Below are 26,430 nucleotides of genomic sequence, written 5' to 3'. Positions count from 1 at the left end.
CAAACTGAAAAGATAAATGGACACTTTTTTATACCAGTGGCGGGATTTTCTTGTGGGAAGGTAGGGTTCAATCATCTGATCGTTAAAGTCCACTCCTCCCATAAACAAATTGTAATCATAGATGCAGGCTGGTTTCTGGATTGGGCCGTTTCTTCTGGAGACTTCTATGTAGGTGTCATTATGTATTGTCGTCAGCATGTGGACGTTTCGTTTGTCCCTCCACTTGACAGCCAATAGCTCCTGGTTCCGCAAAGATGCTGTCTCCCCTCGTTGTAGCCTTTCATTGACTAGTTTTTGCGGGAAGCCCTTTCTATTGGCCCTCACTGTACCACATGCTGGGGTGTCTCTCCGGTGAAGATTGCGGAAGAGGGGCAAGCTCGTATAAAAATTATCCACATAAAGATGGTATCCCTTTCCAAGGAGTGGATAGACAAGCTGCCAGACCACTCTTCCGCTGGCTCCAATGTAGTCTGGGCATTCAGGGGGGTGCAGTTGGGAGTCCTTTCCTTCGTACACCAGGAAGGAGTAGATGTACCCCGTGGCTCGTTCGCAAAGTTTGTACATTTTAACCCCATATCGGGCCCTTTTGCTGGGGATAAACTGTTTGATGCCAAGCCTGCCTGAGAATTTTACAAGGGACTCATCCACGGAAATGTTCTGATCGGGGGTATATAATTGGGGAAATTTTTCTGAGAAATAATTTAGGAGTGGCCGAATTTTAAATAATTTGTCAAAAGCTGGGTCATTTCGGGGAAGGCACTGGGTGTTGTCATTGTAGTGGAGGAACCGCAAAATCATTAGGTATCGTGATCTTGGCATATGGAATGAGAAGAGTGGAATGTGGTGGACAGGTTTGATAGACCAATAGGAGTACAATTGGTTTTTTTTTGAAAGTCCCATTGAAAAAGTTAGGCCTAAGAAAATTTTGAATTCCTCTACGGTTATTTCTCTCCACTGAAAGGGACGGGCATAACTAGAGCCAGGGTTGCTTACTATGTGCTGCTGTGCGTAGAGGTTGCACTGGGCCACAATGGATGATAGTAAGTCTTCGGTGAAAGCCAAATGAAAAAAATCTAGCATTGAAAAATCATCGGTGTTCACCTGGACACCTGGCTGGGCGGTGAAGGGGGGGATATTTGCTTCTCCGGAATTAGAGGGCAGCCACAGGGGGTGTTGAAGGGCATAGGGAAGGCTGGCATGGCCCCTATTCAAGGTGGACGGCACTGCTCTCGGGGTGGGCGGCACTGCTCTCGGGGTGGGCGGCACTGCTCTCGGGGTGGGCGGCACTGCTCTCGGGGTGGGCGGCACTGCTCTCGGGGTTGACGGCACTGCTCTCGAGGTTGACGGCACTGCTCTTGAGGTTGACGGCACTGCTCTTGAGGTGGACGGCTCTGCTCTCGAGGTGGACGGCTCTGCTCTGCCGTCCATGGTAGTAGGCTGCGGCTCCACACCAGAACGCCTTCTTTTCACTGGCACACATTCCTCTTCTGATTCTGTATCAGACCCGCTGCTTGTAACGGGTTCATAGGCCGAATCCGTATCAGACTGAGACTCAGAGAGCTCCCCGCTGCTCTCGCTGGTCATACTTAGAAGCTTGTAGGCTTCCTCACTACTAAAATATTTTTTTGCCATTCTTGTGGCTGGTGAGGCTGCACTGCAGAGCACTGTCGTGGCACAGGCGGCACAGGTGGGCACTGATGGACACAGGCGGCACAGGTGGGCACTGATGGGCACAGGTGGGCACTGATGGGCACAGGTGGGCACTGATGGACACAGGCGGCACTGATGGACACAGGCGGCACTGATGGACACAGGCGGCACTGATGGGGCACTGCAGTGGCACAGGTGGCACTGATGGGCGCAGGTGGCACTGATGGGCGCAGGTGGCACTGATGGGCACAGGTGGCACTGATGGGCACTATAGTGACTTTGGTGACACTGGTGTGGCTCTGGTGGCACTGATTAGCACACAGATGGCACTGGTGGGCACAGGCGGCACTGGTGGGCACAGGCGGCACTGGTGGGCACAGGCGGCACTGGTGGGCACAGACGGCACTGATGTGGCACTGCAGTGGCGCAGATGAGCACTGATGGGCACAGATGGCACTGATGGGCACAGATGGCACTGATGGGCACAGGTGGCACTGATGGGCACAGGTGGCACTGATGGGCACAGGTGGCACTGGTGTGGCACTGGTGTGGCACTGGTATGGCACTGGTATGCACTGTAGTGGCACTGGTATGCACTGGGGTGGCACTGGGGTGGCTCTGCTGGCACAGAGGTGGCACAGAGGTGGCACAGAGGTGGCACAGAGGTGGCACAGAGGTGGCAAAGGTGGCACAGGTCGCACAGGTGGCACAGATGTGGCACAGGTGATAGATGGCACTGGTCTGTCACTGGTCTGGTACTGTTCTGGCACTGTTGTGGCACTATTTGGGCACTGCTGGGCACTGCTGGGCACTCACGGTTATCTTTTATTTTCACTGGGATGTTCTCCTCTCCTCTCACGCTGCATCGGTGTGAGGAGAGGAGACTGATGACCTTAGCTTGACCCGGCAAGCCGAATTGTTTACATTTGTGATCGCTCCGTCATTGGACGGAGCGATCACGTGGTAAAGGACCGCTGCCATTGGTCCTTTACCGCGATCCGTGTTGCGCCGGGTCCCGTGAACTCGGCGAGCACGGATGTTCCGGCGTGCGCGCCCCAGGGGGGCGCGCACGAACGATTCTCCGGGAGGCCGTTAATTAACGGCCTCTTAGAGATAGCAAACCGACCTATAGCCGTTAATCGGCTATAGGCCGGTTATTAAGTGGTTAAAACGCGGTGCGTGGGAATGTGCAAAAAAGTGTGTGCACTCGGATGCACCTCTTGACGTGAATTCGGCCTCGTTGATCCCTTGTAGAAGGCACTGTATTTCATCTATGTAATGCTAGATATGTAACATTTTTGGAAATTTTAAAGCTCTTTCCCATAAGGCAAGCAGGCCTACAGGTACTTGGTTGCCCCCGGGTCTTATATACAATGCTACAGTGCCTGGCTACCACTAGGGTTGCCACACGTCTGGGATTCACCCCGGACAGTCTGGGTTTGGTATACTATGTCCGGGTTTCAGACCTCCTGAAACCCAGACATATCATTGAGAATGGACTGCGGTTCCCCAAGTAACTGAGTACCACAACCGCCAAACATGGACAAAAGATGAGAGAGGGTTTAATCTCCTTCTGTTCCTCCTGCCCTTTCCCCTCTGTCTGCCCACCCACACTCCAATCCCTGCTATTCTGTGCTCTGGAAAGGGATGCGTGGGCTGGAAATTTGAAGCTCAGCACCCAGCAGATACATCGTGGATGAAAGGTGTCAGTGCTGGAGCCTCCATCCTCCGGTGAGTGAGCTCACCATCCAATGTCTAAAGTTTCCCCCTTCTTCTTTTCTCTCTCCTGCCTCTGAGCGTGTACACAAAGATAAGGGGGACTCTGATGTAAGGGGGACTTTGGGAACCCTGATTTAAGGAAATGCTGGAAACTAAAGTAAGTGGGAGCTTTGGTGAGCTGAAACCCCCTTACCTCAGAGTTCTTCTTTACACCAGAGTCCACAGCGTTCCCCCTTAAAATAGAATAGCATGCGGAGCTAAAGTGTTTGGGTTTGGCTTGAAGAAAAGGTGGTAACCCTAGCTACCACGCGAAGGCAGGTTTGAGCTAAGCACAGCAAACAGGTGCCTGCGGTTGGCAGATAGAGTGGTCCAATGGCAGTCCGGGTTCAGAACAGGCAAAGGTTTAGACAGTAGTCCAATGTTCAATTTGAGGTTAATAACAAGGAAATACAAACTAGCAGGCAGAGGTCAAGGCACAGGAACAAGGCAGGAAAACAGGAAGCTTGAAGCGCTTGTTGCAAACACTATCACGCGTATGACACTAAGGGCTTGGCAGGCTTAAAAAAGGGTTTGGTCTCCACCCAGAGACTGTGTCTACATCAACCACTCTGCAGATGGACAGTCAGTAAGGAAGAGTACAGCTCATCCAAAACTAGGATGCTGGAATGAGACAAGCAGCTTACATAGAGCAGGATCGTTACACACTCCAGACACTTATTTATTCTATTATCCAAAATACATTGCATACATGAAGGTCTCCACCCAATGACCATGCTTTCCAAGTGCATGTCACCACAATCGGCTTCACCAGTTATGTTAAACGCATTTGGGAAGAGTGGTAATTAGATGGAGACCTTCATGTGTACAATGTTTTTCAGATGATTGAATAAATACAACGAAAATAGCTAATACCAGAGCTTTAGTTCAAAAGAGTGGTCTCCACTGGACCATTAGGAGAATCCATACCTTTTCTGGCCTACAAAGATTGTGTTTTTCACCACAGTTAGCTCCACCAGTTGTGTTGAAGCGCTTTGGGGAGGCGTGGTCATTGAATGGAGACCTTCATATATGCATTTTTTTAGGTGATTGAATACATAAGATAAAAGAAGCTAATATTGGAGCTTTAGCTTCAAAGAGTGGTCATACATGGACCATTAGGAAAAAAACATACCTTTCTGACCTAAAAAGATTTCGTTTTACCACAATCGGCTTTACAACTCATGTTGAAGCGTGTTTGGGAGGTGTGGTCATTGGGTGGAGACCTTTATATATGCAATATTCTTTGGGCGATTGAATACATAAGACAAAATAAGCTAACATTGGAGCTTTAGCTCCAAAGAGTGGTCATACATGGACCATTAGGAGAAACCATACCTTTTCTGACCTAAAAAGATTGCGTTTTACCGCACTCAGCTTCACAACTTGTGTTGAAGCGTGTTTGGGAGGCATGGTCATTGGATGGAGACCTCTTCATATATATGCCTTTTTTTTGGGTGATTGAATACATAAGACAAAGAAAAGCTAATATCAGAGCTTTAGCTCCATAGAGTGGTCATACATGGACCATTAGGAGAAACTATACCTTTTCTGACCTAAAAAGATTGCGTTTTACCACAATCGGCTTCACAACTCGTGTTGAAGCGTGTTTGGGAGGTGTGGTCATTGGGTGGAGACCTTTATATATGCAATATTCTTTGGGCGATTGAATACATAAGACAAAATAAGCTAATATTGGAGCTTTAGCTTCAAAGAGTGGTCATACATGGACCATTAGGAGAAAACCATACCTTTCTGACCTAAAAAGATTGTGCTTTACCACAATCGGCTTCACAACTCATGTTGAAGCATGTTTGGGAGGTGTGGTCATTGGGTGGAGACCTTTATATATGCAATATTCTTTGGGCGATTGAATACATAAGACAAAATAAGCTAATATCGGAGCTTTAGCTCCATAGAGTGGTCATACAGGGACCATTAGGAGAAACCATACCAAAAAGATTGCGTTTTACCACACTTGGCTTCACAACTTGTGTTGAAGCCTGTTTGGGAGGCGTGGTCATTGGATGGAGATCTCTTCATATATGCGTTTTTTTTGGATGATTGAATACATAAGACAAAGAAAAGCTAATATCAGAGCTTTAGCTCCAAAGAGTGGTCATACATGGACCATTAGGAGAAACCATACCTTTTCTGACCTAAAAAGATTGCGTTTTACCGCACTCGGCTTCACCGCTTGTGTTGAAGCATGTTTGGGAGATGTGGTCATTGGGTGGAGACCTTTATATATGCAATATTCTTTGGGCGATTGAATACATAAGACAAAAGAAGCAAATATCGGAGCTTTAACTCTAAAGAGTGGTCATACCTGGACCCTTAGGAGAAACCATGCCCTTTCTGGCCTAAAAAGATTTATAGGCTATCGAATCTTAGACAAGCTTATCCATTTGCTATTATGTGACAGCTTTAGCATTGCAAACATAAAATGTTTTTGAGCCCGGAGTTCAGTTTTAATAGGATGATCAAAGAGGTTTACAAAAAAACAAAAAACTATAATTTTAAGCTTGACTTCAGCCCCATAAAACAAAATGCACTGCAAGTATAACTCAAAGCAACAAAAGAGTACGATAAACCCTATCAATTATTATAAGAAAGGAAACTCGCTGAAGGCCAAAAGCATAAAGAGAAGCAAAATAACAGCAAACTGCTTCAAGAGTAGCGGAACTGATGTCCAACAAAGCGTTCGATGTTAAAACAAGTCCGTTCCTTGATGTACTGCACGGCTCCTGCCAGCACTAATGTGATAACAATGTATTGCGCTGTATTCCGTGTGCCTTGGCTGTTTAGCTATATATAGATGGACATAAGGGGCAATGGGGAGACCACGCTGAATGGTTCCTGAGGCACTAACTCAATTTGTAAAGATAAAATGCTGCAATTTCTATCAGGAGATACTTTGTCCGCTCTGAACAAGCTGCCTGTGAAGTGGCTGTATGGCGCACACCAGGAAATCAGAGGAACATATCTCCTTTTATAGAGGCAGCCATGGAACTAAAGGTAGCATTAAAGCTTCAGCGTTTTTTACGTAACATATCTAGCACAATAAAATAACCATCCCCTAGTAAACTATTCATTCACTTGCTTACTGGGCAACTTAAACCCCCCTCCTGCCCAGACCAATTTTCAGCTTTCAGCGCTGTCACTCTTTGAATGACGATTGTGCGGTCATACAACACTGTACCCAAATTACATTTTTATAATTTTTTCCTACAAATAGAGCTTTCTTTTGGTGGTATTGGATCACCTCTGGGTTTTTTATTATTTGTTAAAAAAATTGAAAAAGACAGAATTCTTTTTAAAAAAAATATAAAACCGTTTTATATTTTTCTCTTTCATTGATGTACACTGATGAGCACTGATAGGCTGTATTGATGGGCACTGATAGGCTGCATTGATGGGCACTGATAAGGCAACACTGATGGGCACTAATAGGCGTAACTGGTGGGCACTGATGAGATGGCACTGGTGGGCACTGATAGGTGGCATTGGTGGGCACTGAGAGGTGGCACTGATGGGTGGCACTGATGGGCGGCACTGAAGGGCATTGATAGGGGGCACTGATAGCTGGCACTGATGGGTGGCAGTGATGTGCGACAGTGATGGGCACTGATCGCCACTAGTAGGTGATACTGATAGGCAGCACTGCTAGGTGGCACTGATGAAGCACTGATTGGCACCACTGGTGGGCATTGATAGGTGGCACTTGTGGGAACTTATTGCTGGCACTTACGTACTGTGGGCACTGATTTGTGGCACTGTGGGCACTGATTCCTGGCACTGGCAGGTGGTACTGGTGGGCACATATGAGGGTGGACTTCCTCTTCGGGACCGATGTCCCTTCAAATAGAAGCCGGTGATCGGCTTTTTTTCTCTTCACGCCGAAAAAATAAAACGATTACCGGTCTTCTGTTTACATCAAATGATCAACTGTCAATGGCTGACAGGGATCAGCCCCTTACTCGGATCTGTTATCACCCGAGTCTCATTGACTTGGGAGAGCACTGCTGACTCGGGTGATCACTGCACGCGCCCCGTGTGCCCTTCAGGAGGGCGTGGCGAGCCTGCAAAGGGCAGAACGTCAATAGACGTACTCCCGGCAAAGCAGATCCACACTGTAACTATCAGTCGGCTATAGCGTGGATCTGAAGCAAAATTCTAACCCTAGCACCTGCAGTATACAACTTTTTTCGCTGCTGGCTCCTGCTCTTGCAGGGTTGCTTCCCTGAACTTCAGGTCTCCACAGGAAAGAGTTAAAGTGGTTCCAAAGCCTTAAAGTGGATGTAAACCCTCTTTTATAACCAGTGAAGTGAACCACCTCGGATGATTCACAGAGATGAAAATCACTCTACATAAGTTTTAAATATATATCTATTTTCCTTTCTAAATTCTTTAGAAAGTGCAGATCCTAATAGAAATCTTTCTTCCTCTTCCACCAGTGGGTGGAGAGTCTGGGCTTACACTGTGTGAAAGCTGAAGGAACACGCAGAGCTGTACTGTGAATAGACAAGCTCTCTGCTTATCTATCTCTAAGCTCCCTCCCCGACAAACATTTTCAGCTGCTGTTATCCCATGTGTCAGAGAACTTGTCAGAAGCTATCATGCTGATAACAGAGAAACGGAGCAGCAGAAAGACATGGCACTTAGAGATTTGGAAAGAGGTAAGTAAACAATTCAAAAATACGAAAATCGAATATTTGGAAATTTGAAAATCCAAAGATTCGAAAATCCGAAAATAAGGACGAAAATCCAAAAATTAAAAAAAATGTAAATCCAAAAATAAGAACGAGTCTAAAAATGAGAAAACCCGAACATTAGAAAATCTGAAATAACTAACAAATAGTAACTATTACTAACTATTAAATGATAGGTATTGGAATTTCCTTTCAAATTTGGCTGTTAGGCCGCGTACACACGCGCGGACTGTTCGCCCAACCTTGTCCGCTGAACAGTGTTTGGGCGGACAGTCCGCTCGTGTGTGGGGCTTCAGCGGACAGTTTCAGCGGACAGTTGGACGAACAAGGTCTTACGGAAATTCCGAAAAAACTGTCCGCTGAAACAAGGTTTCAGCGGACTGTTCGCTCGTGTGTAGGCTTGTTCGGCCAACTAAGTCTCGCGCATGCTCAGAAAGGATTTTCACGCCGAAAGCTATAATGCAGTGTATAGGACGTCGTATTTTTCGTCCCGTCGTACGTGCCGTTCACGTCATCGCGCACGGTTTCAGCAAACTGTTCGTCCGTCGTGTGTGGCCATGTCCGTCCATGCTAAGTTTGAGCGGACTGTTTGCCGAAACTGTTGGACGGACAAAGTTGGGCGAACAGTCCGCGCGTGTGTACGCGGCCTTAGTGAACGTAAGGAATACAAATTTATCCAAAGTTACGAATTATCCAAAATTATGATGAATTATCCGAAAGTACAAATGCTGCATCTAAACGAATGGAACGTAACAAATTAATAATAGCGAATAATAATAAAAACTTTTTATTATTATTATTTATTATTCATTTCTTACGTTCCATTTATTTAGATGCGGCATTCGTAATTTTGGATAATTCATCATAATTTTGGATACATTCATATATTTGTTACGTTCACTAACAGCCAAATTTAAAAGGAAATTCTATTACCTATAATTTAATAGTTAGTTATTATTAGTTAGTTTGTTTTTTCAGATTTTCTTTCTTTTCGTATTTAGAATTTTTAGAATTTCCAAATTCTCGGATTTAGAATTTCGGAATATTCAAATTTTCGAATTTACTAATTTATTCGAAATAACGAATTTCAATCATAACGAATGGCCCGAAAAACGAAAAAACAAACAAACAAATGAAATGAAAAGAAATACCATTTTTGGCAGTGCACATGTTTATTTACAAGCACTTTAAGCACTTGCCGCACTTGCCGACCGCCGCACGTAGACAGAATGGCACGGACAGGCAAATGGACGCACAGGTACGCCCCTTTAAATGCGCCCTGGCGACCCTGCCGAGAGCTCCGTGAGTGTGATCGCGGGTCCCGTGGACTCGATGCCCGCAGGGATACCCTCGATCGTCTCACGGAGAGGAAGTATTTGGAAATGCTGATATAAACAAGCATCTATCTATCTATCTATCTATCTATCTATCTATCTATCTATCTATCTATCTATCTATCACTGATCTATTTATCTATTTTAATATCTGTCTTTATATCTATTGCTCCATTTCTATATCGCTTCCTGTTGTACAGACACCTCTACATATGGCGATGGAATCAGATGGGTTTCACCCTTATCACAAAGGACTTAATTAAAGGTCCTCACATTCTCTCGGCAGTATGGCTTGCTGTTTTGCTGTTTCTGTATGTCCTGGAACAAGCAAGGAGGGATATGAATAATTAACAATGCCCGTGATAATTTATATCATGAAGTTGTGGCAATTAGAGAACAGCCATGCTGGGAAAATTGTGACTCTTACAAGGAACAAGTAGCAAATATAATTATAATAACTCAAAAAGTATGTGTAGAAGAAACTGGAGGAAGCTGTCATAGATTCCAGCGCAAAATATTTAATGCCGTTATGGGAAAAGCAAAGAGAGAATTAACTCAGACTCTGCCTGGCAAAATCTGTTCTTCTCTTTATTATAACTGGGTGGATCTGTGTGTGCGTATATAATATATAATGTACATAATGTTGGATCATATGTGCAAGTTGATGGAGGACTTGATGGAGCAAGTTGATGGAGGACTTTACAATGATTGTCTGATTTTCGACACTGAATGCAGTTAGATGGTTAGATGTCAAACCACCCTCTAAAATCTTCACACAGCCTAATGCCGGCTGTAAATTTTAAAGTATGACCATCTATGCGTGCGTGGCTGTTGTGTGAATTTGCATGTTTGTGGCTATGTAGGATGGAGGAGAAGTATTGAGGGCCCTGGGTTTTCTTGGCAGAAAGACATCAGTAATCAGGGGCAGGCATATCATTTGTGCAAATGAAGGTAAGTGTGAGGTGCTGGACCCAAGTTTTTTTTTTATGTTGATGCTAGAAGATCTTCAGTTGAGTCAGAATAGTCTTGGTTCGGCAACGCCCCAAAAATCAGGTGTCTTTCCAATCAAGGAGGTCACCAGGCTTGAGTTTTCTATGTGTATTCAAACCAAAAGGAGTGCCAAACATACATGATGAGAGTCCATGTATGTATATTAATGATCCACCAATGGCAAAAGTGCAACCACAAAGAGCTCCCAAAACATGTTGGCTCCTTGTGGTTGCCCTTTTTCCATTTATGGATCAATAAAATATATACTTAGACTCTCATCACTTGTGTTTGGAACTCCTTTTGGTTTGAATACAAATAGACTACTCAAGCCTGGTGACCTTGATTGCCCCTGCTTTTTTGAAGGCTGTTGTACCATGGCTATTTTGGCCCAATTAGAGATCGTCTATTATCTACAAAAAACTTGGATCCAGCAACTTGCACCTACACTTAGTTTCTCAAATAGTAAGTCTGCCCCAATCGAGGTCACAAGGCTTGAGCAGTTTATGTATATTCAAAGAGAGGAATGCAGAGGCGCCCATGTAGACTGTTGGAGTATTTATTAAGCAAAACATTTAAGAGCAACTCACATTGGGTAGGTAAAAGAAGGCATATATATATATAGTCCACCATTGATAACGATTGCGCTCTGTATGATGGTATGTTGGTATCCCCTCTCGGCTGGGTCTGGAAGCCGGCTCCGTGTGTGAAAGGATCCAGAAGAGAGGACTATTTCAATTCAAGAGAGCATGCTACTGGAGCTTAGAGGACTTGGTCCTTCAAGACTATATGGCTTGGAAGTCAAAACTCTAGCTGGCTAAACATTTTCCCCTATGTTGTTAGGAATTAGCCCCTGTACACACGGTCGGAGATTTCTACAACCAAATCCGTCGGATTTTGTCCGTCGGATTCTGTCCGTCGGATCTTGTCCGAAACTGTTGCATACACACGGCGGGACTAAGTTGTCGAAAAATCTGATCATTCAGAATGTGATGACGTAATTTCATTACTATGGGACTACGTTCAGGCTAGTAGCCAATAGCTTCGATGTAGGAATTTGATCTGAGCATGCGTGGCACTTGGTCCGATCAAAATTCTCTACACATGATCGGAGTATGTCCGATCGAACCAGTTGGTCGGAAAATATTTCCAACAAGTTGGAAAATTGGGTCCGACGGATATTCTGATGGAATCAGTCCGATGCAGACCACACACAGTCGGATTATCCGACAACACGGTCCGATAGGACACATTCCGACGGATTCTCCGACCGTGTGTACAAGGGCTTAAACCTGCTGGGTTGCGTGAATCTGGAATTTTGCACTTGGGCTTCATGTGATGCTACTGCTTTAATAAAAATTCTGACTTTTAAATGGATTGATGATGTGCTGGCAACATATGCTTTCTTGGTCCCTTGAAATGCCATAGCTGGTCCTTCAAAAATGCATGGCTTATGCCGCGTACACACAGTTAGAATTTTCGGCCAGCAAATAAGCGATGAGAGTTTTTTGTCGGAAAATGCATCCGTGTGTATGCTCCATTGGAATTTTGCTGGCCGGATTTCTGCCAGCAAAAGTTTGAGAGCAGGTTCTCAATTTTTCAGATGGAAATTCCGGGTGTATGCAATTCCGATGCGCAAAAACTCATGCATGCTCAGATTCAACTACGAGACGGAAGCTATTGGCTACTGGCTATTGAACTTCCTTTTTCTAGTCCCGTCATCCATGTTGTACGTCACCGAGTTCTTGGCGGTTGGAATTTGGTGTATGCAAGACAGCTTGAGCGGAATCCCGTCGGAATTCCGTCGGGAAAATCATCAGAGCTTTTTCCGACCAAAATTCTGATCGTGTGTACAGGGCATTAGAAGTCAAATCCCTGGCCAACAGAACAATTTTTCCCCATATGGTTAGTGGTTAAACCTGCTGGGGCAGTTAGGACTTATTTCCAATATTTCCATTATTCAAACAAGCCCTAGCTGGTGAAGAGTTTAACCACTTCAGCCCCGGGAAGATTTTACCCCCTTCCTGACTAGAGCACTTTTTGCGATTCGGCACTGCGTCGCTTTAACTGACAATTGTGCGGTCGTACGTCGTTGCACCCAAACAACATGTCATCATTCTCAGGTGTCAGTGGGCTAGATTGATAGATTAGGTTGCCATCACAACAGGTCGGGTACGTCCTCCAATGCCGCCATTGTGATGGCAACCCGAGACGACCTTGTGTTTTATGCACATGCGTGAGATCGGGGGGGGGGGGGGGCATGCTGGGTCACCAGCAACACCTGATCTCAGAAGAAAACACTAGTGGGTTTCACATGCAGGATGGTTCCTCAGCACACTCTTCTAAAAAGATATTGTATGACAGGAAGGATATACCACACTCCATAGATGGGGAAAAAGGAGAAAAAATTTATAGTCAAATACAGTTTATCATGAGTTATCAAGCGCATTAAATCTGCAACTTACAGCATATTTGGCAAAGACAGGCATCAGCAAAAAACATCCAAGTTCGCCGTTGTGTGGTGTGCGTTCCACGGAGGTGGAAATTGCGTCACGGGTTAGCATGAATCGGAAGTACTTCAACGTGTTTTGCCCCTCCTCCAGGGCACCACCAAAGGACATGGATCCATGCTTTCCTGTTGTTTACACCAAATTCAGACCCTACCATCTGAATGGAATTGAGACTCACCAGACCAGGCAACATTTTTCCGATCTTCTATTGTCCAATTTTGGTGATCCTGTGCAAATTGTAGCCTCAGTTTCCTGTTGTTAGCTGACAGGATTGGCACCCGCTGTGGTCTTCTGCTGCTGTAGCCCAGTTACTGTTTCCTCTCCATCATCTCACACCAGTCTGCCCATTCTCCTCTGACCTCTGACATCAACAAGGCATTTTTGTCCACACAACTGCCGCTCACTAGATATTTTCTCTTTTTCGGACCATTCTCTGTAAACCTGAGAGATGATTGTGCGTGAAAATCTCGGTAGATCAGCAGTTTCTGAAATACTCTGAGCAGGCCGACTGGCAACAACCATGCCACCTTCTAAGTCACTTAAATCCCCTTTCTTCCCCATTCTGATGCTCGGTTTGAACTTCAGCAAATCATCTTCACCACGTCTAGGTGCCTAAATGCATTGAGTTGCCGCCATGTGATTGGCTGATTAGAAATTTGCGTTACCAAGCAATTGAACAGGTGTACCTAATAAAGCGGCCGCTGGGTGAATATGAAATATTGCACATTATAGTAGCTGTAAACATTTAACTGTGTTAAAAAGATGATAAGGGTCACCGTTGGTATCTTTTTCCTATGCCCAGACTTATGCCGCGTTCACATGGTCAGAATTCTCATCGGAAAAGCCTTGGATGGTTTTTCTGATGGAATTCCGCTCAAGCATTTGTGTTGCCTACACACGGTCACACCAAATTCCGACCGTCAAGAACGTACAACACTACGACGAGCCGCGAAAATGAAGTTCAATGCTTCCGAGCATCCGTCGAATTGTTTCCAAGCATGCGTCGGAATTTTGCACGTCAGAATTGCCACAGACGATCGTAATTTCAGAAAACTTTTTCCATCTGAAAAATTGAGAACATGCTCTCAATCTTTAGCTAGCCGAAATTCCGCCAGCAAAAGTCCGATGGAGCCTACACACGGTCGCATTTTCCGATGAAACGCTCTCATCGTTTTTTTTTGCTGCCCGAATTTCCGATCGTGGCATAAGAAAATTCTGGTATTGTATACACACATATACAGTGCATCCAGAAAGTATTTACATCGCTTCACTTTTTCCACATTTTGTTTTGTTACAGCCTTATTCAAAAATGGATTAAATTCGTTATTTTCCTCAAAATTCTACAAACAGTACCCCATAATGACAACGTGGTTTGTTTGAAATCTTTGCAAATTTATTAAAAATAAAAAATGAAAAAAATCCCATGTACATAAATATTCACAGCCTTTGCTCAATACTTTGGTGAAGCCCCTTTGGCACCAATTACAGCCTCAAGTCTTGTTGAGTATGATGCTACAAGCTTGGCACACCTATTTTTGGGCAGTTTCTCCCATTCTTCTTTGCAGGACCTCTCAAGCTCCATCAGGCTGGATGGGGAGAATCGGTGCACAGTCATTTTCAGATCTCTCCACAGATGTTCAATCGGGTTCAGGTCTGGGCTCTGGCTGGGCCACTCAAGGACGTTCACAGAGTTGTCCAGTAGCCACTCTTTTGTTATCTTGGCTGTGTGCTTAGGGTCATTGTCCTGTTGGAAGATGAACCTTCACCCCAGTCTGTGGTCCACGGCGTTCTGTAACAGGTTTTCATCTCTGTAGATTGCTGCATTCATCTTTCCCTCCATCCTGACTAGTCTCCCAGTTCCTGCCACTGAAAAACATCCCCACAGTATGATGCTGCCACCACCATGCTTCACTGTAGGGAGGGTTTTGGCCAGGTGATAAGGGGTGCCTGGTTTCCCTCAGACATGATGCTTACCATTCAGGCCAAAGAGTTCAATCTTTGTATCATCAGACCAGAGAATTTTGTTTCTCATGGTCTGAGAGTCTTTCAGGTACCTTTTGGCAAACTCCAGATGGACTTTCATGTGTCTTTTACTGAGGAATGGCTTCCGCCTGGCCACTATACAGGCCTGATTGGTTGAGTGCTGCAGGTTGTTCTTCTGGAAGGTTCTCCTCTCTCCACAGAGAAACTCTGGACAGAGGTGATCAAATACCTCCAAAAGACAGCTCTATTTGTGGGGGAAAAAAGGACGTCAATTTTGTTTGGGTACAGCATTGCGTGACCGCGCAATTGTCAGTTAAAGCGACGCAAAAAATGGCCCGGCCAAATCCTTCCGGTCCTTAAGTGGTTAATCCATTTTGGAATAAGGTTGTAACATAAATTGTGGAAAAAGTGAAGTGATGTGAATACTTTCCGGATGCACTGTATATATATATATATATATATATATATACTGTATTTTTACTGCTTAGACATCTGAGCTGAATTTTTTTCATAACTGGGTTCACTTTTATAGGAAATAACTCAGCAGTCATGTGTTATTCATCTCGATGTGCTAAGGAATGATAAGTCAAAGAAAAAAAAATGTATTAATTAGATCAATAAATTTGTGTTTTACAACATTGAAAGGTAAATGAAGCAATGCAATGTAATTTCTGTGTGTGTGATATATAGGAGAACAAGTGAGGGAAGGGGAGGCAAGCGTCCAATAGAGACGCAGGTCACATTTAAAACCTAGATCTAATCTGCTCTGCATTCTCTAAATTCCAAATGATTGGGTTTGCAACCTACAGTGGTACCATGATCAACATAAAAGACAAAAAAAATGCCCAGGACCGGACCAAAAGTCCCATATGTGATATGATTTTGTTGCAGCGGGTTCTCTTTAAAGCGGACCTCCGGGCTAACCCCCACCCTGTATTTATTTATTTTTTCTGGCCCTGCTTACCCGATGGTGGTATCTGCACACATATATGTGCAGATACTCATCCATCCAGTGGGTCCAGCGCTGTCCCACTGAGATCCTCTCATGCCCGGCCACAGCTCTCTCCCGTGCCACCATGTTCTCTCTGATGTCCTCAAGAGGCCCACAGATTCCTCCGGGGTCAGCGGGCGGTCCTTTCGAAAAAAATTAAATTCTGCCAGTAAATACCTTATACGGCCCACTTCCTGTTTCTTGTCTGGCCATTAGCCTAAGCCAGTGATGGTGAACTTTGGCACTCCAGATGTTTTGGAACTACATTTCCCATGATCCTCATGCACTCGACCGTGTAGTGGAGCTCAATGGGAAATGTAGTTCCAAAACATCTGGGGTTCCAAGGTTCGCCATCACTGGTCTAGGCTTATGACATCATGCACAGCTCTCTCTCTCCCTCTCACAAGAGGTTGTCAGGAAGGGAGGGGGAGTCATAAGAGGTCCAATGAGAGCTGCAGAGCTGGAGGTGTGTGTCTGTGTAAATTCAGGAAGTCAACAGGCAGCATCTTCAGCTGCCCACAGTTAAAATGGCTGCAGCCAGACTCAGTGGAGGGAGATTTCTGCAGCAAGCGTCACTAAACGCATAACAGTTATATGCAGTAAAGCATGCTTGTTATAGTCACTGTGCAACCTAAGGGGTTAATCCTCCGCCTTGTGTAAAAAGGCTGTTTGATCCTGTCTTCTCTGGCCATCCCCTTCTTTTACTGTCCCCTATCCATATCCTGATAGAACAGAGCAGGGCTTTTTTTTCTCAGGAGAATAAGTCAATAATTATATATATTATATATTATATTATATATTATAATTGTATATATTATATATTATATTAGCAATAATTCAACAATAGAGACCCCCACAACAAAATGACCCTCCAGTAACAACAGATCCAACCCAGCAACAATAGACCCCTGTTAGCAACAACAGATCTCCCAGCAGTCAGCATCAATAGACGCTCCAGCAGCCAGCAATAATAAACCCCTCTCTCATCAGTAGAACCCTCCCATCAACAATTGGCCCCCAGCAACTATAGATCCCCCAGCAGTCAGCATCAATAGACCCTCCAGCAGCCAACAATAGATTTCTCCCATCAACAATAGATCTCCCAGCACACCCCAGCACCCTTTGCCATTTCATACATTCAGTGCAGGGGGTTCCGGAACTCCGTTCCCCCATGTTCCCGCTTAAAAAAAGCCCTGGAACAGAGACTTGGAAGCACTCTGCACATGCTCAGTTTGGTGTGTATTGCTAGTTTTGAGGTTTCTTTTGGGGGGGGGGGGGTGCGTCTGATCAGCACATGGCCAATCAGCACTGTCCAGACAGAATGTCAGGGGTCTTGCCTCCTCATAGGAGAGTCAGAGAAGAGTGAAAACTCCTCCTACAAGCTTTAACCAGTCAGAGTGCATAGCTCCCAACTGATTTCGAGGGACTGTCCCTGATTTGTCCCTCATCCTCCTCATGTGTCCCTCATTGCATCTTATTTGTCTCTCATTTTGGTCTGATCTATATAGTTGTATATAAAATGCACTTTTTCTCTTTCAAAAAGTGTTTCCCAGTGCTAAACCTTTCATCAAAATTCTAAATTGCTGCATTTCTAAATGTTAAAAGCCAATATAAAGGAAAAGTAGTGATAAAAAAAGTCCTTGTGGATTTAACCGCTTGCAGACCAGCCGCCGCAGTTATACTGCGCCAGGTTGGCTCAGCCGTGCAACATCAGGTAGCTGTATGTGATCTCACGAGGTCCAGATAGCAGGCTCGCGCTGCGAGCTCCGTGAGTCCGACCGCGGGTCCCGTGGACTCGATGTTCGCGGGGATACCCGCGATTGACTCACGGAGAGGAAGAACGGGGAAATGCTAATGTAAGCAAGCATTTCCCTGTTCTGCCTAGTGACACGGATCACTGCTCCCTGTGATCGGGAGCGGTGATCAGTGACGTGTCACACACAGCCCCTCCCCCCCACAGTTAGAACACATCCCTAGGACACACTTAACCCCTACAGCGCCCCCTCCTGGTTAATCCTTTCACTGCCAGACACATTTAAACAGTAATCAATGCAATTTTTAATCGCACTGATCGCTGTATAAATGTGAATGTTCCCAAAATAGCGCCAAAAGTGTCCAATGTGTCCGCCATAATGTCGCAGTCACAATAAAAATCTACTGCCATTACTAGTAAAAAAAAAAAATTATTAATAAAAATTCCATAAAACTATCCCCTATTTTGTAGACGCTATAACTTTTGCGCAAACCAATCAATATATGCTTATTGCGATTTTTCTTTTACCAAAAATATGTAGAAGAATACGTATCGGCCTAAGCTGCGGAAAAAAATGTTGTTTTATATATTTTTTGGGGATATTTATTATAGCAAAAAGTAAAAAACAATATGCAATTTTTTTTCAAAATTGTCGCTCTTTTTTTGTTTATAGCGCAAAAAATAAAAACCGCAGAGGTGATCAAATACCACCAAAAGAAATCTCTATTTGTGGGGAAAAAAGGATGTCAATTTTGTTTGGGAGCCACGTTGCACGACCGCTCAATTGTCAGTTAAAGCGACGCTGTGCCGAAACACAAAAAGTGCTCTGGTCAGGAAGGGGATAAATCCTTCCGGGGTTGAAGTGGTTAATTAACCTTTTTTTTGGTTAATTCACCTTTAAGAGGGTGTGGCAGGGGGCATGTCCTATGCCTACATACGTTTGCCAGTAGGTGTCCCTCATTCCCATCTCGAAATGTTGGGAGGTATGAGACTGCTATGTACCGCTGATCAGAAAAGGTATTTAGCAGTTTATATTTACTAAAATAATTGCATTTCCATGTTGTGTGTACTGTGGGAGATCAGATATAGTGAATGCAGGCTCCTGGGTTGAGTAACACTTCAGCAGAGAGGAAAAATCAGGGCTGTGCTCTGCGACATGGCTGTGTAATTCTCCGAACTGGATGGAGAAAAATACAAATCTTTTGGCAGATAAAACTTCTACCAGCCTGCACTTTTCCACTGACCGATGCGTTTACCTTGATTTGCCCTTTAATTTCTGCTTCACTGATATGAAAATGAGTGTGTGACTTTTCCCTTACATGAAATGCCATGCATTATTATGGTAATTCGATTTCCCGCTAGGATCGGTCAAATTAAAGACGACGACTCGTATGTTGTTACTGAAACCTTCACCGCTTTCCTCTTACATTGCTTCCTTTTGAGCCCTTTAACAATGGTGCCTCTATTTGGGCAGGAATGGGGAGCTTTTAACCCCCTAGAAGGGGTTAAAAAGGGGTTAAAAAGGGGTTAAAACGCGCCTGTTTAGCGCTGCTGCCCATGCATTCCAATGGGCAGGGGCAGTTTAGGCTTGCAAACTGCCCCAAAGATGTTGCTTGCAGGACTTTTTCTAACATCCCGCAAGCGCACCTCCCCAGGTGTGAACGCACTCGGGCCGTCACACTGGGAGTGCCGAGGAGGCATTTTCCAGGCGCTAAAGTGCCTGAAAAAACGCCCCAGTGGGAAAGGGGTCTCTGTAATGATAATACTTTGCATATATAGAATGTTAAAGCTGAACTCCAGGCAAATATAAAAGATGGAGATCACCGCACCTCAATAATTATTATTACATCGTTAACCGCTTCCCGACCGCCTCACGCAGATATACTGCGGCAGAAGGGCACGCACAGGCAGAATCACGTACCTGTACGTGGCCCTTTAAGAGGCGGCTCGCGGGAGCGCCGGGAGCTCCTTGACCGTGATTGCGGGTCCCGATGTCCGCGGGGATACCCGCAATCATCTCACGGTGAGGAAGAACAGGGAGATGCTAATGTAAACAAGCATTTCCCCGTTCTGCCTAGTGACAGGACACTGATCAGCTCTCCCGATGTAATCGGGAGCGGTGATCAGTGATGTGTCACACACAGCCCCTCCCCCCCACAGTTAGAATCACTACCTAGGACACACTTATCTCTTACAGCGTCACCTAGTGGTTAACCCCTTCACTAACAGTCACATTTTTACAGTGCAATTTTTTAGCACTGATCGCTGTATTAATGCCAATGGTCCCAAAAATGTGTCAAAATTGTCCGATGTGTCCGCCATAATGTTGCAGTCCCGATAAAAATAGCTGATCGCTGCCATTACTAGTAAAAAAATTAATTATCAATAAAAATGGCATAAAACTATCCCCTATTTTGTAGACGCTAAAACTTTTGTGCAAACCAATCAATAATCACTTATTGCGATTTTTTTTTTTACCAAAAATATGTAGAAGTATACGTATCGGCCTAAACTGAGGAAAAAAATGTTTTTTAAAATATTTCTTGGGGATATTTATTATAGCAAAAAAGTAAAAGTAAAAAATATTGAGTTTTTTTCAAAATTGTCGCTCTTTTTTTGTTTATAGCGCAAAAAATAAAAACCGCAGAGGCGATCAAATGTCACCAAAAGAAAGCTCTATTTGTTTGGGTGCAGCGCTATTGTCCGTTAAAGCGACGCAGTGCCGAATTGCAAAAAATGGCCCGGTCATTCAGCAGCCAAATCTTCTGGGGCTGAAGCGGTTAAAGGAGAATTGTACAAAAAAAAATGGTTTGTTAACCACTTCCCAACCGGCGTGCGACGATGCACGTCGGCAGAATGGCACGGACAGGCATATGGGCGTACAGGTACGTCCCTTTAAAGAATGCCGCTGTGCCATCAAGTGCGCGTCCCGGCGGTGCGCGCGTACGCTGGTCAGGACCCCCGTGAGTCCGGTCGCGGTTCCCGCGGACTCGATCGCCGCGGGGATACCCGCGATCGTCTCACGGGGAGGCTAAACGGGGAGATGCGGAAGTAAACAGCATCTCCCCGTTCTGCCTAGCAACAAGTGACACTGAGCTCTGGTTCCTGTGACTGGAGCAGAGATCAGTGTTCACTAACACACAGCCACGCCCCCCACAGTTAGTAACATGCTCCTAGGACACACTTAACCCCTACACTGCCACCCCCTGGTTAACCCCTTCACTGCCAGTGTCATTTACACAGGAATCATTGCATTTGTATAGCACTAATTGCTGTATAAATGACAATGGTCCCAAAAATGTGTCAAAAATGTCCAATGTGTCCACCATAATGCCGCAGTCACAATAAAAATCGCTGATCGCCGCCATTACTAGTAAAAAAAAACAATTATTAATAAAAATGCCATAAAACTGTCCCCTATTTTGTAAACGCTATAAATTTTGCGCAAAACCAATCAATCGCTTATTGCGATTTATTTATTTTTTTACAAAAATATGTAGAAGAATATGTATCAGTGTAAACTGAGGGAAAAAAAGTTTTTGATATATTTTTGGGGGATATTTATTATAGCAAAAAGTTAAAAATAATGCGTTTTTTTTTCAAAATTGTTGCTTTTTTTTTGTTTATAGTGCAAAAAATAAAAACAGCAGGGGTGATCAAATACCACCAAAAGAAATCTCTATTTGTGGGGAAAAAAGGATGTTAATTTTGTTTGGGAGCCATGTTGCACGACCGCGCAACTGTTAGTTAAAGCGACGCAGTGTCAAATCGCAAAAAATGTCACCGTCATTCAGCAGCCAAATCTTCCGGGGCCGTATATATATATATATATATATATATATATATATATATATATATAGATAGATATATATATATATATATATATATATATATATATATATATATATATAGATATATATATATAGATATATATAGATATATATATATATATATATATATATATATATAGAAAAATTTTTTTAAGGAGAATTGTACAAAAGAAAAATGGTTTGTTAAGTCCTTTTTATATTACTATCATAACATGTGGCTTATGGTAGTACCAAGAAATTTATAGCTAAATTTAAAAGAATGTTTTTTTTTGTTTTTGTTTTTTTACTATTTTGGGTTTTATTTTGGATTTTTTCTTTTACTATTTTAGTTTTCCTTTGATGATAAAAACAAAACAAAACAAAAACAGGCGATATCCATTACCATTTACCACCAAATGAAAGCCCAATGTGTTCTAAATAAATAAATAATATAATCCACCTGGATACACAAAGTAGTTGATGATATGTATAATTTTACTAACACATGTCAAAGTTGAAAAATTGTGCTTAGGCGTTTAGATTTGTTCTACCCTTAGACGTGAAGGGGTTAAAAAGGTTCCTGCACTACTTTTTTTTTTTCTTTTGCGATTTCATTGCTACTTGCATTGACTTCTGTTAAATGAGTCGCAGGCCCCAATGATGTGGCACATCAAAATCGTACTGATCGGGGTGGCTTTTGAAGTAGCGCAATTTCAAAGCTGCACTGGTGTGAAAACCAAAGCTAAAAGACATTTGGATAAATATGTTTTTTGGACGGAGATCAATCACTCTTGTCGTGGACTTTCATGTTTCACTTTAATCATTGGGTGATAGATTTGAATTGAATTTTGAATTTTTCTGCTTAGGGGTGAATTATATTCACTCTTTTTGTTTTATAATTTTATAATAAACAGTTTTTATGATAATGCACAAGGCTGGTGGGCGACCCTTTCCCCTTCTTTTTTAGCCTCCTTTGTCGATATGGGACTGGTAGGGCCCTTTAGCGCTGTTATTTCATCTAGATCAGGGATCCTCAAACTATGGCCCTCCAGCTGTTGCGGAACTACACATCCCATGAGGCATTGTAAAGCTCTGACATTCACAGACATGACTAGGCATGATGGAAATTGTAGTTCCTGAACAACTGGAGGGCCGTAGTTTGAAGACCCCTGATCTAGATTGTGCCCATTCACATCTGAGCATTTCGTAAACGCGCCCAAAAATCGTGCGATTCTTTCACGTGTTTACAAAACGCAGGAAAAACGCGTTCCCGCTTGCGCTACCATTACTAGTTCATTCATCAAGCAGAGGCACGTTTTTTCACGTGGAAAAAGTGACAAAGGTGGCAAAGTGTGCAGTTAAAAGACACGCAAAGCTTAATGCCCTGTGCACACGGTCGGACATCCCGACAGCAAAAATCCGTCTGATTTTTTTCCGACGGATTTTGGCCCAAACTTGTCTTGCATACACGCGGTCGCATGAAGTTGTCGGAAAATCCGATCGTTCAGAACGAGGTGACGTACAACATGTACGACGGGACTATAAAGAGGGCCAGTAGCCAATAGCTTTCGTCTCGTAATTTATTCTGAGCATGCGTGGCACTTTGTGCGTCGGAATTGTCTACACACGATCGGAATTTAAACGATCGGATTTTGTTGTTGGAAAATTTTAGAACAAGATCTCAAACTTTGTGTGTCGGAAATATCCGACAGGAAAAAGTCCGATGGTGCCCACACACGATCGGAATTTCCGACAACACAGTCCGATCGCACATTTTCCGTCGGAAAGTCCGACCATGTGTGCAGGGCATAACGCATAGAAAAGCGCTTCTTTGATGTGCGTAGGGCATCCCAATAAAATGGATAGGCTGCCCTAAGTGCATTACGTGAAAATGTGCACAGATATGACATTCCACGTCGCACATCATATTGTGAACAAAGCCTAAGGCCCCATACACACTATTAGATTTTCTGCAGATTTTTATCTTCAGATTTACCAAAACCATATAATATGAGGTCAACCCTTAATGCCCCAAACACACGATCGGACATTGATCGTACATTCCGACAACAAAATCCCTGTATTTTTTCCGACGGATGTTGGCTCAAACTTGTCTTGCATACACACGGTCACACAGAGTTGGTCGGAAATTGCGAATGTCAAGAACGCGGTGATGTACAACGCGTACGACGAGCCGAGAAAAATGAAGTTCAATAGCCAGTGCGGCTCTTCTGCTTGATTCCGAGCATGTGTGGAACTTTGTGCATCGGAATTGTGTACACACGATCGGAATTTCCGACAAAGGATTTTGTTGTCGGAAAATTTTAGAACCAGATCTCAAATTTTGTGCAAAGGAAATCTCGATGGAAAATTTCCAGTGGAGCCTACACATGGTCGGAAATTTCCGACAAAAAGCTCCCATCGAACATTTTCGGTCGAAAAAATCCGACCGTGTGTACGAGGCTTAAGCCTTTGTACACACGGTCAGAGATTCTGACAACCAAATCCGTTGGATTCTGTCCGTCGGATTTCGTCCGACAGGTTTTGTCCGAAACTGTTGCATACACACGGTCGGACAAAGTTGGCGAAAAATCCGATCTTTCAGAACGTGATGACGTAATTTCGTTACGATGGGACTATGTTCAGGCTAGTAGCCAATAGCTTTGGTGTAGGAATTTGATCTGAGCATGCGTGGCACTTTGTCCGATCGGAATTCTCTACACATGATCGGAGTATTTTGGCGGAAAATTTTACCAAGTTGGAAAACTTGGTCAGTCGGATACTCCGACGGAAACAGTCCAATGGAGACCACACACAGTCGGAATACCTGACAAAACGCTCCGATCGGACACATTCCGACAGAATCTCCGACCGTGTGTACACGGGCTTAGTTTTTCAATTTGTATGCAATCAAGGCAGGCCCTTGCTCTACATGGTTTTGGTAAATCTAAAGACAAAAATCTGCAGAAAATCAAATCAGGGGGCTTTAGGAAGATAAAAGTCCTTTAGTACAAAATGTATATCATCAGTACGTCCTATGCCTCGCCATATCCCGCACTGTATGTATTTGTATGACATTTTTTCTATCATCTCTGTACAGGAGAAGACTTATTTCCCGGGGTTTTTGGACGCGTCGTGACTTTAAATTCTCCCTCTTCTCTTCTTTTGCAGATTGTGGCACAAGCTGTGTTGTTTATGTGTATGAACACAGCCGGAATCTTCATTAGCTACCTGTCGGACCGGGCTCAGCGGCAAGCCTTCCTCGAGACCAGAAGATGCGTCGAAGCCAGGCTGAGGCTCGAGACTGAGAACCAGAGACAGGTAGGAGAATCCCTCATCTCCCTAAGGAGCTCTTCATCCCAACGTGTCTGAAATAAAACGCTGAAATATTTTGTATGTTAAAATGACATCAAAGCTTCATTTTTTTTTTCATTTATACAGTATCTCACAAAAGTGAGTACACCCCTCACATTTTTGTAAATATTTTATTCTATCTTTTCATGTGACAACACTGAAGAAATGACACTTTGCTACAATGTAAAGTAGTGAGTGTACAGTTTGTATAACAGTGTAAATTTGCTGTCCCCTCAAAATAACTCAACACACAGCCATTAATGTCTAAACTGCTGGCAACAAAAGAGAGTAAAAGTAAAAGTAAAAAGTTATTTAATTATTTGTTTGGCCACCGTTATTGGTTCAGATGGTGTGACGCGTGTGTGGTGTCAACCAGGTTAGGAGTACAAAGACAAGTGTGTCTTGCCTACAGTCAAGCATGGTGGTGGGAATGTCATGGTCTGGGCCTGCATGTCGGCACTGGAGAGCTACAGTTCATTGAGGGAAACATGAATGCCAACATGTACTGTGACATACTGAAGCAGAGCATGATCCCCTCCCTTCTGGACCACATGGCAGTATTCCAACATGATAACGACCCCAAACACACCTCCAAGATGACCACTGCCTTGCTAAAGAAGCTGAGGGTAAAGGTGATGGACTGGCCAAGCATGTCTCCAGACCTAAACCCTATTGTGCCTCTGTGGGGTATACTCAAACAGAAGGTGGAGGAGCGCAAGGTCTCTAACATCCACCAGATCTGTGATGTCGTCATGGAGGAGGGGAAGAGGACTCCAGTGACAACCTGTGAAGCTCTGGTGATCTCCATGCCCAAGAGGGTTAAGGCAGTGCTGGAAAATAATGGTGGTCACTCAAAATATTGACACTTTGGGCTTAATTTGGACATTTTCACTTAGGGGTGTACTCACTTTTGTTGCCAGCAGTTTAGACATTAATGGCTGTGCGTTGCGTTATTTTGAGGGGACGGCAAATTGACACTGTTATACAAGCTGTACACTCACTACTTTGTAGCAAAGTGTCATTTCTTCAGTGTTGTCACATGAAAAGATATAATAATAATAATAAAATATTCACAAAAATGCGAGAGGTGTACTCACTTTTGTGAGATACTGTATAACAAACATGTTATACTTACCTACTCTGTGCAATGGTTTTGCACAGAGCAGCCCAAATCCTCCTCTTCTGGGGTCCCCTGTCCCACTCCTGGCTCCTCCTCTTCAGCAGATGACCCATGAAAAGCCACTTTCCATGGGGGCACCTGTGGGTGCTTACTCCCAAACTGCACTGCCTGCATCTATTGACACACAGCGGGCGGCTCGGCCTTGCCCCCTGCTCGCTCAGCACAGCATTTGATTGACAGCAGCGGGAGATAATAGCTTTTGCTGCTATCAAAGTGCTCAGTTGGGGGCGGCAGACAGACCTGACCACAAACATCCTCCCCCCACATCACTCCAGCCTGCTGCCCAACACTAATGCCCCCCCCCCCCGCTGTCGTTTGAGTCTGCCACCGTACACCATACCCACACCCTACAAATCCCCCCCCCCCCAAGTCATCGGCTCACTTGCTCATCCTATGGCCTGCCAGGCCCCCT

General features: G+C 44.2%; 1 protein-coding gene across 2 annotated transcripts in view; it reads left to right on the top strand.

Annotated features, from left to right (window-relative positions):
• Positions 1-26,430, top strand: part of ADCY8 (adenylate cyclase 8) — a 437,831-nt gene that overhangs the window by 138,576 nt on the left and 272,825 nt on the right. For both annotated transcript variants that reach the window (XM_077493354.1, XM_077493353.1), the window contains exon 2: positions 24,656-24,805. In XM_077493354.1, coding sequence (XP_077349480.1) covers positions 24,656-24,805 — 150 coding nt within the window. The remainder of the gene's footprint in view (positions 1-24,655; positions 24,806-26,430) is intronic.

Source organism: Lithobates pipiens, unplaced genomic scaffold, assembly GCF_037356315.1.
Source record: "Lithobates pipiens isolate NorthernLeopardFrog02 unplaced genomic scaffold, aLitPip1_a1.2 Scaffold_19, whole genome shotgun sequence".
Lineage (NCBI taxonomy): Eukaryota > Metazoa > Chordata > Amphibia > Anura > Ranidae > Lithobates > Lithobates pipiens.
Note: the sequence above shows the minus strand (reverse complement) of the source record. Positions and strands in the feature narration are given on the sequence as shown.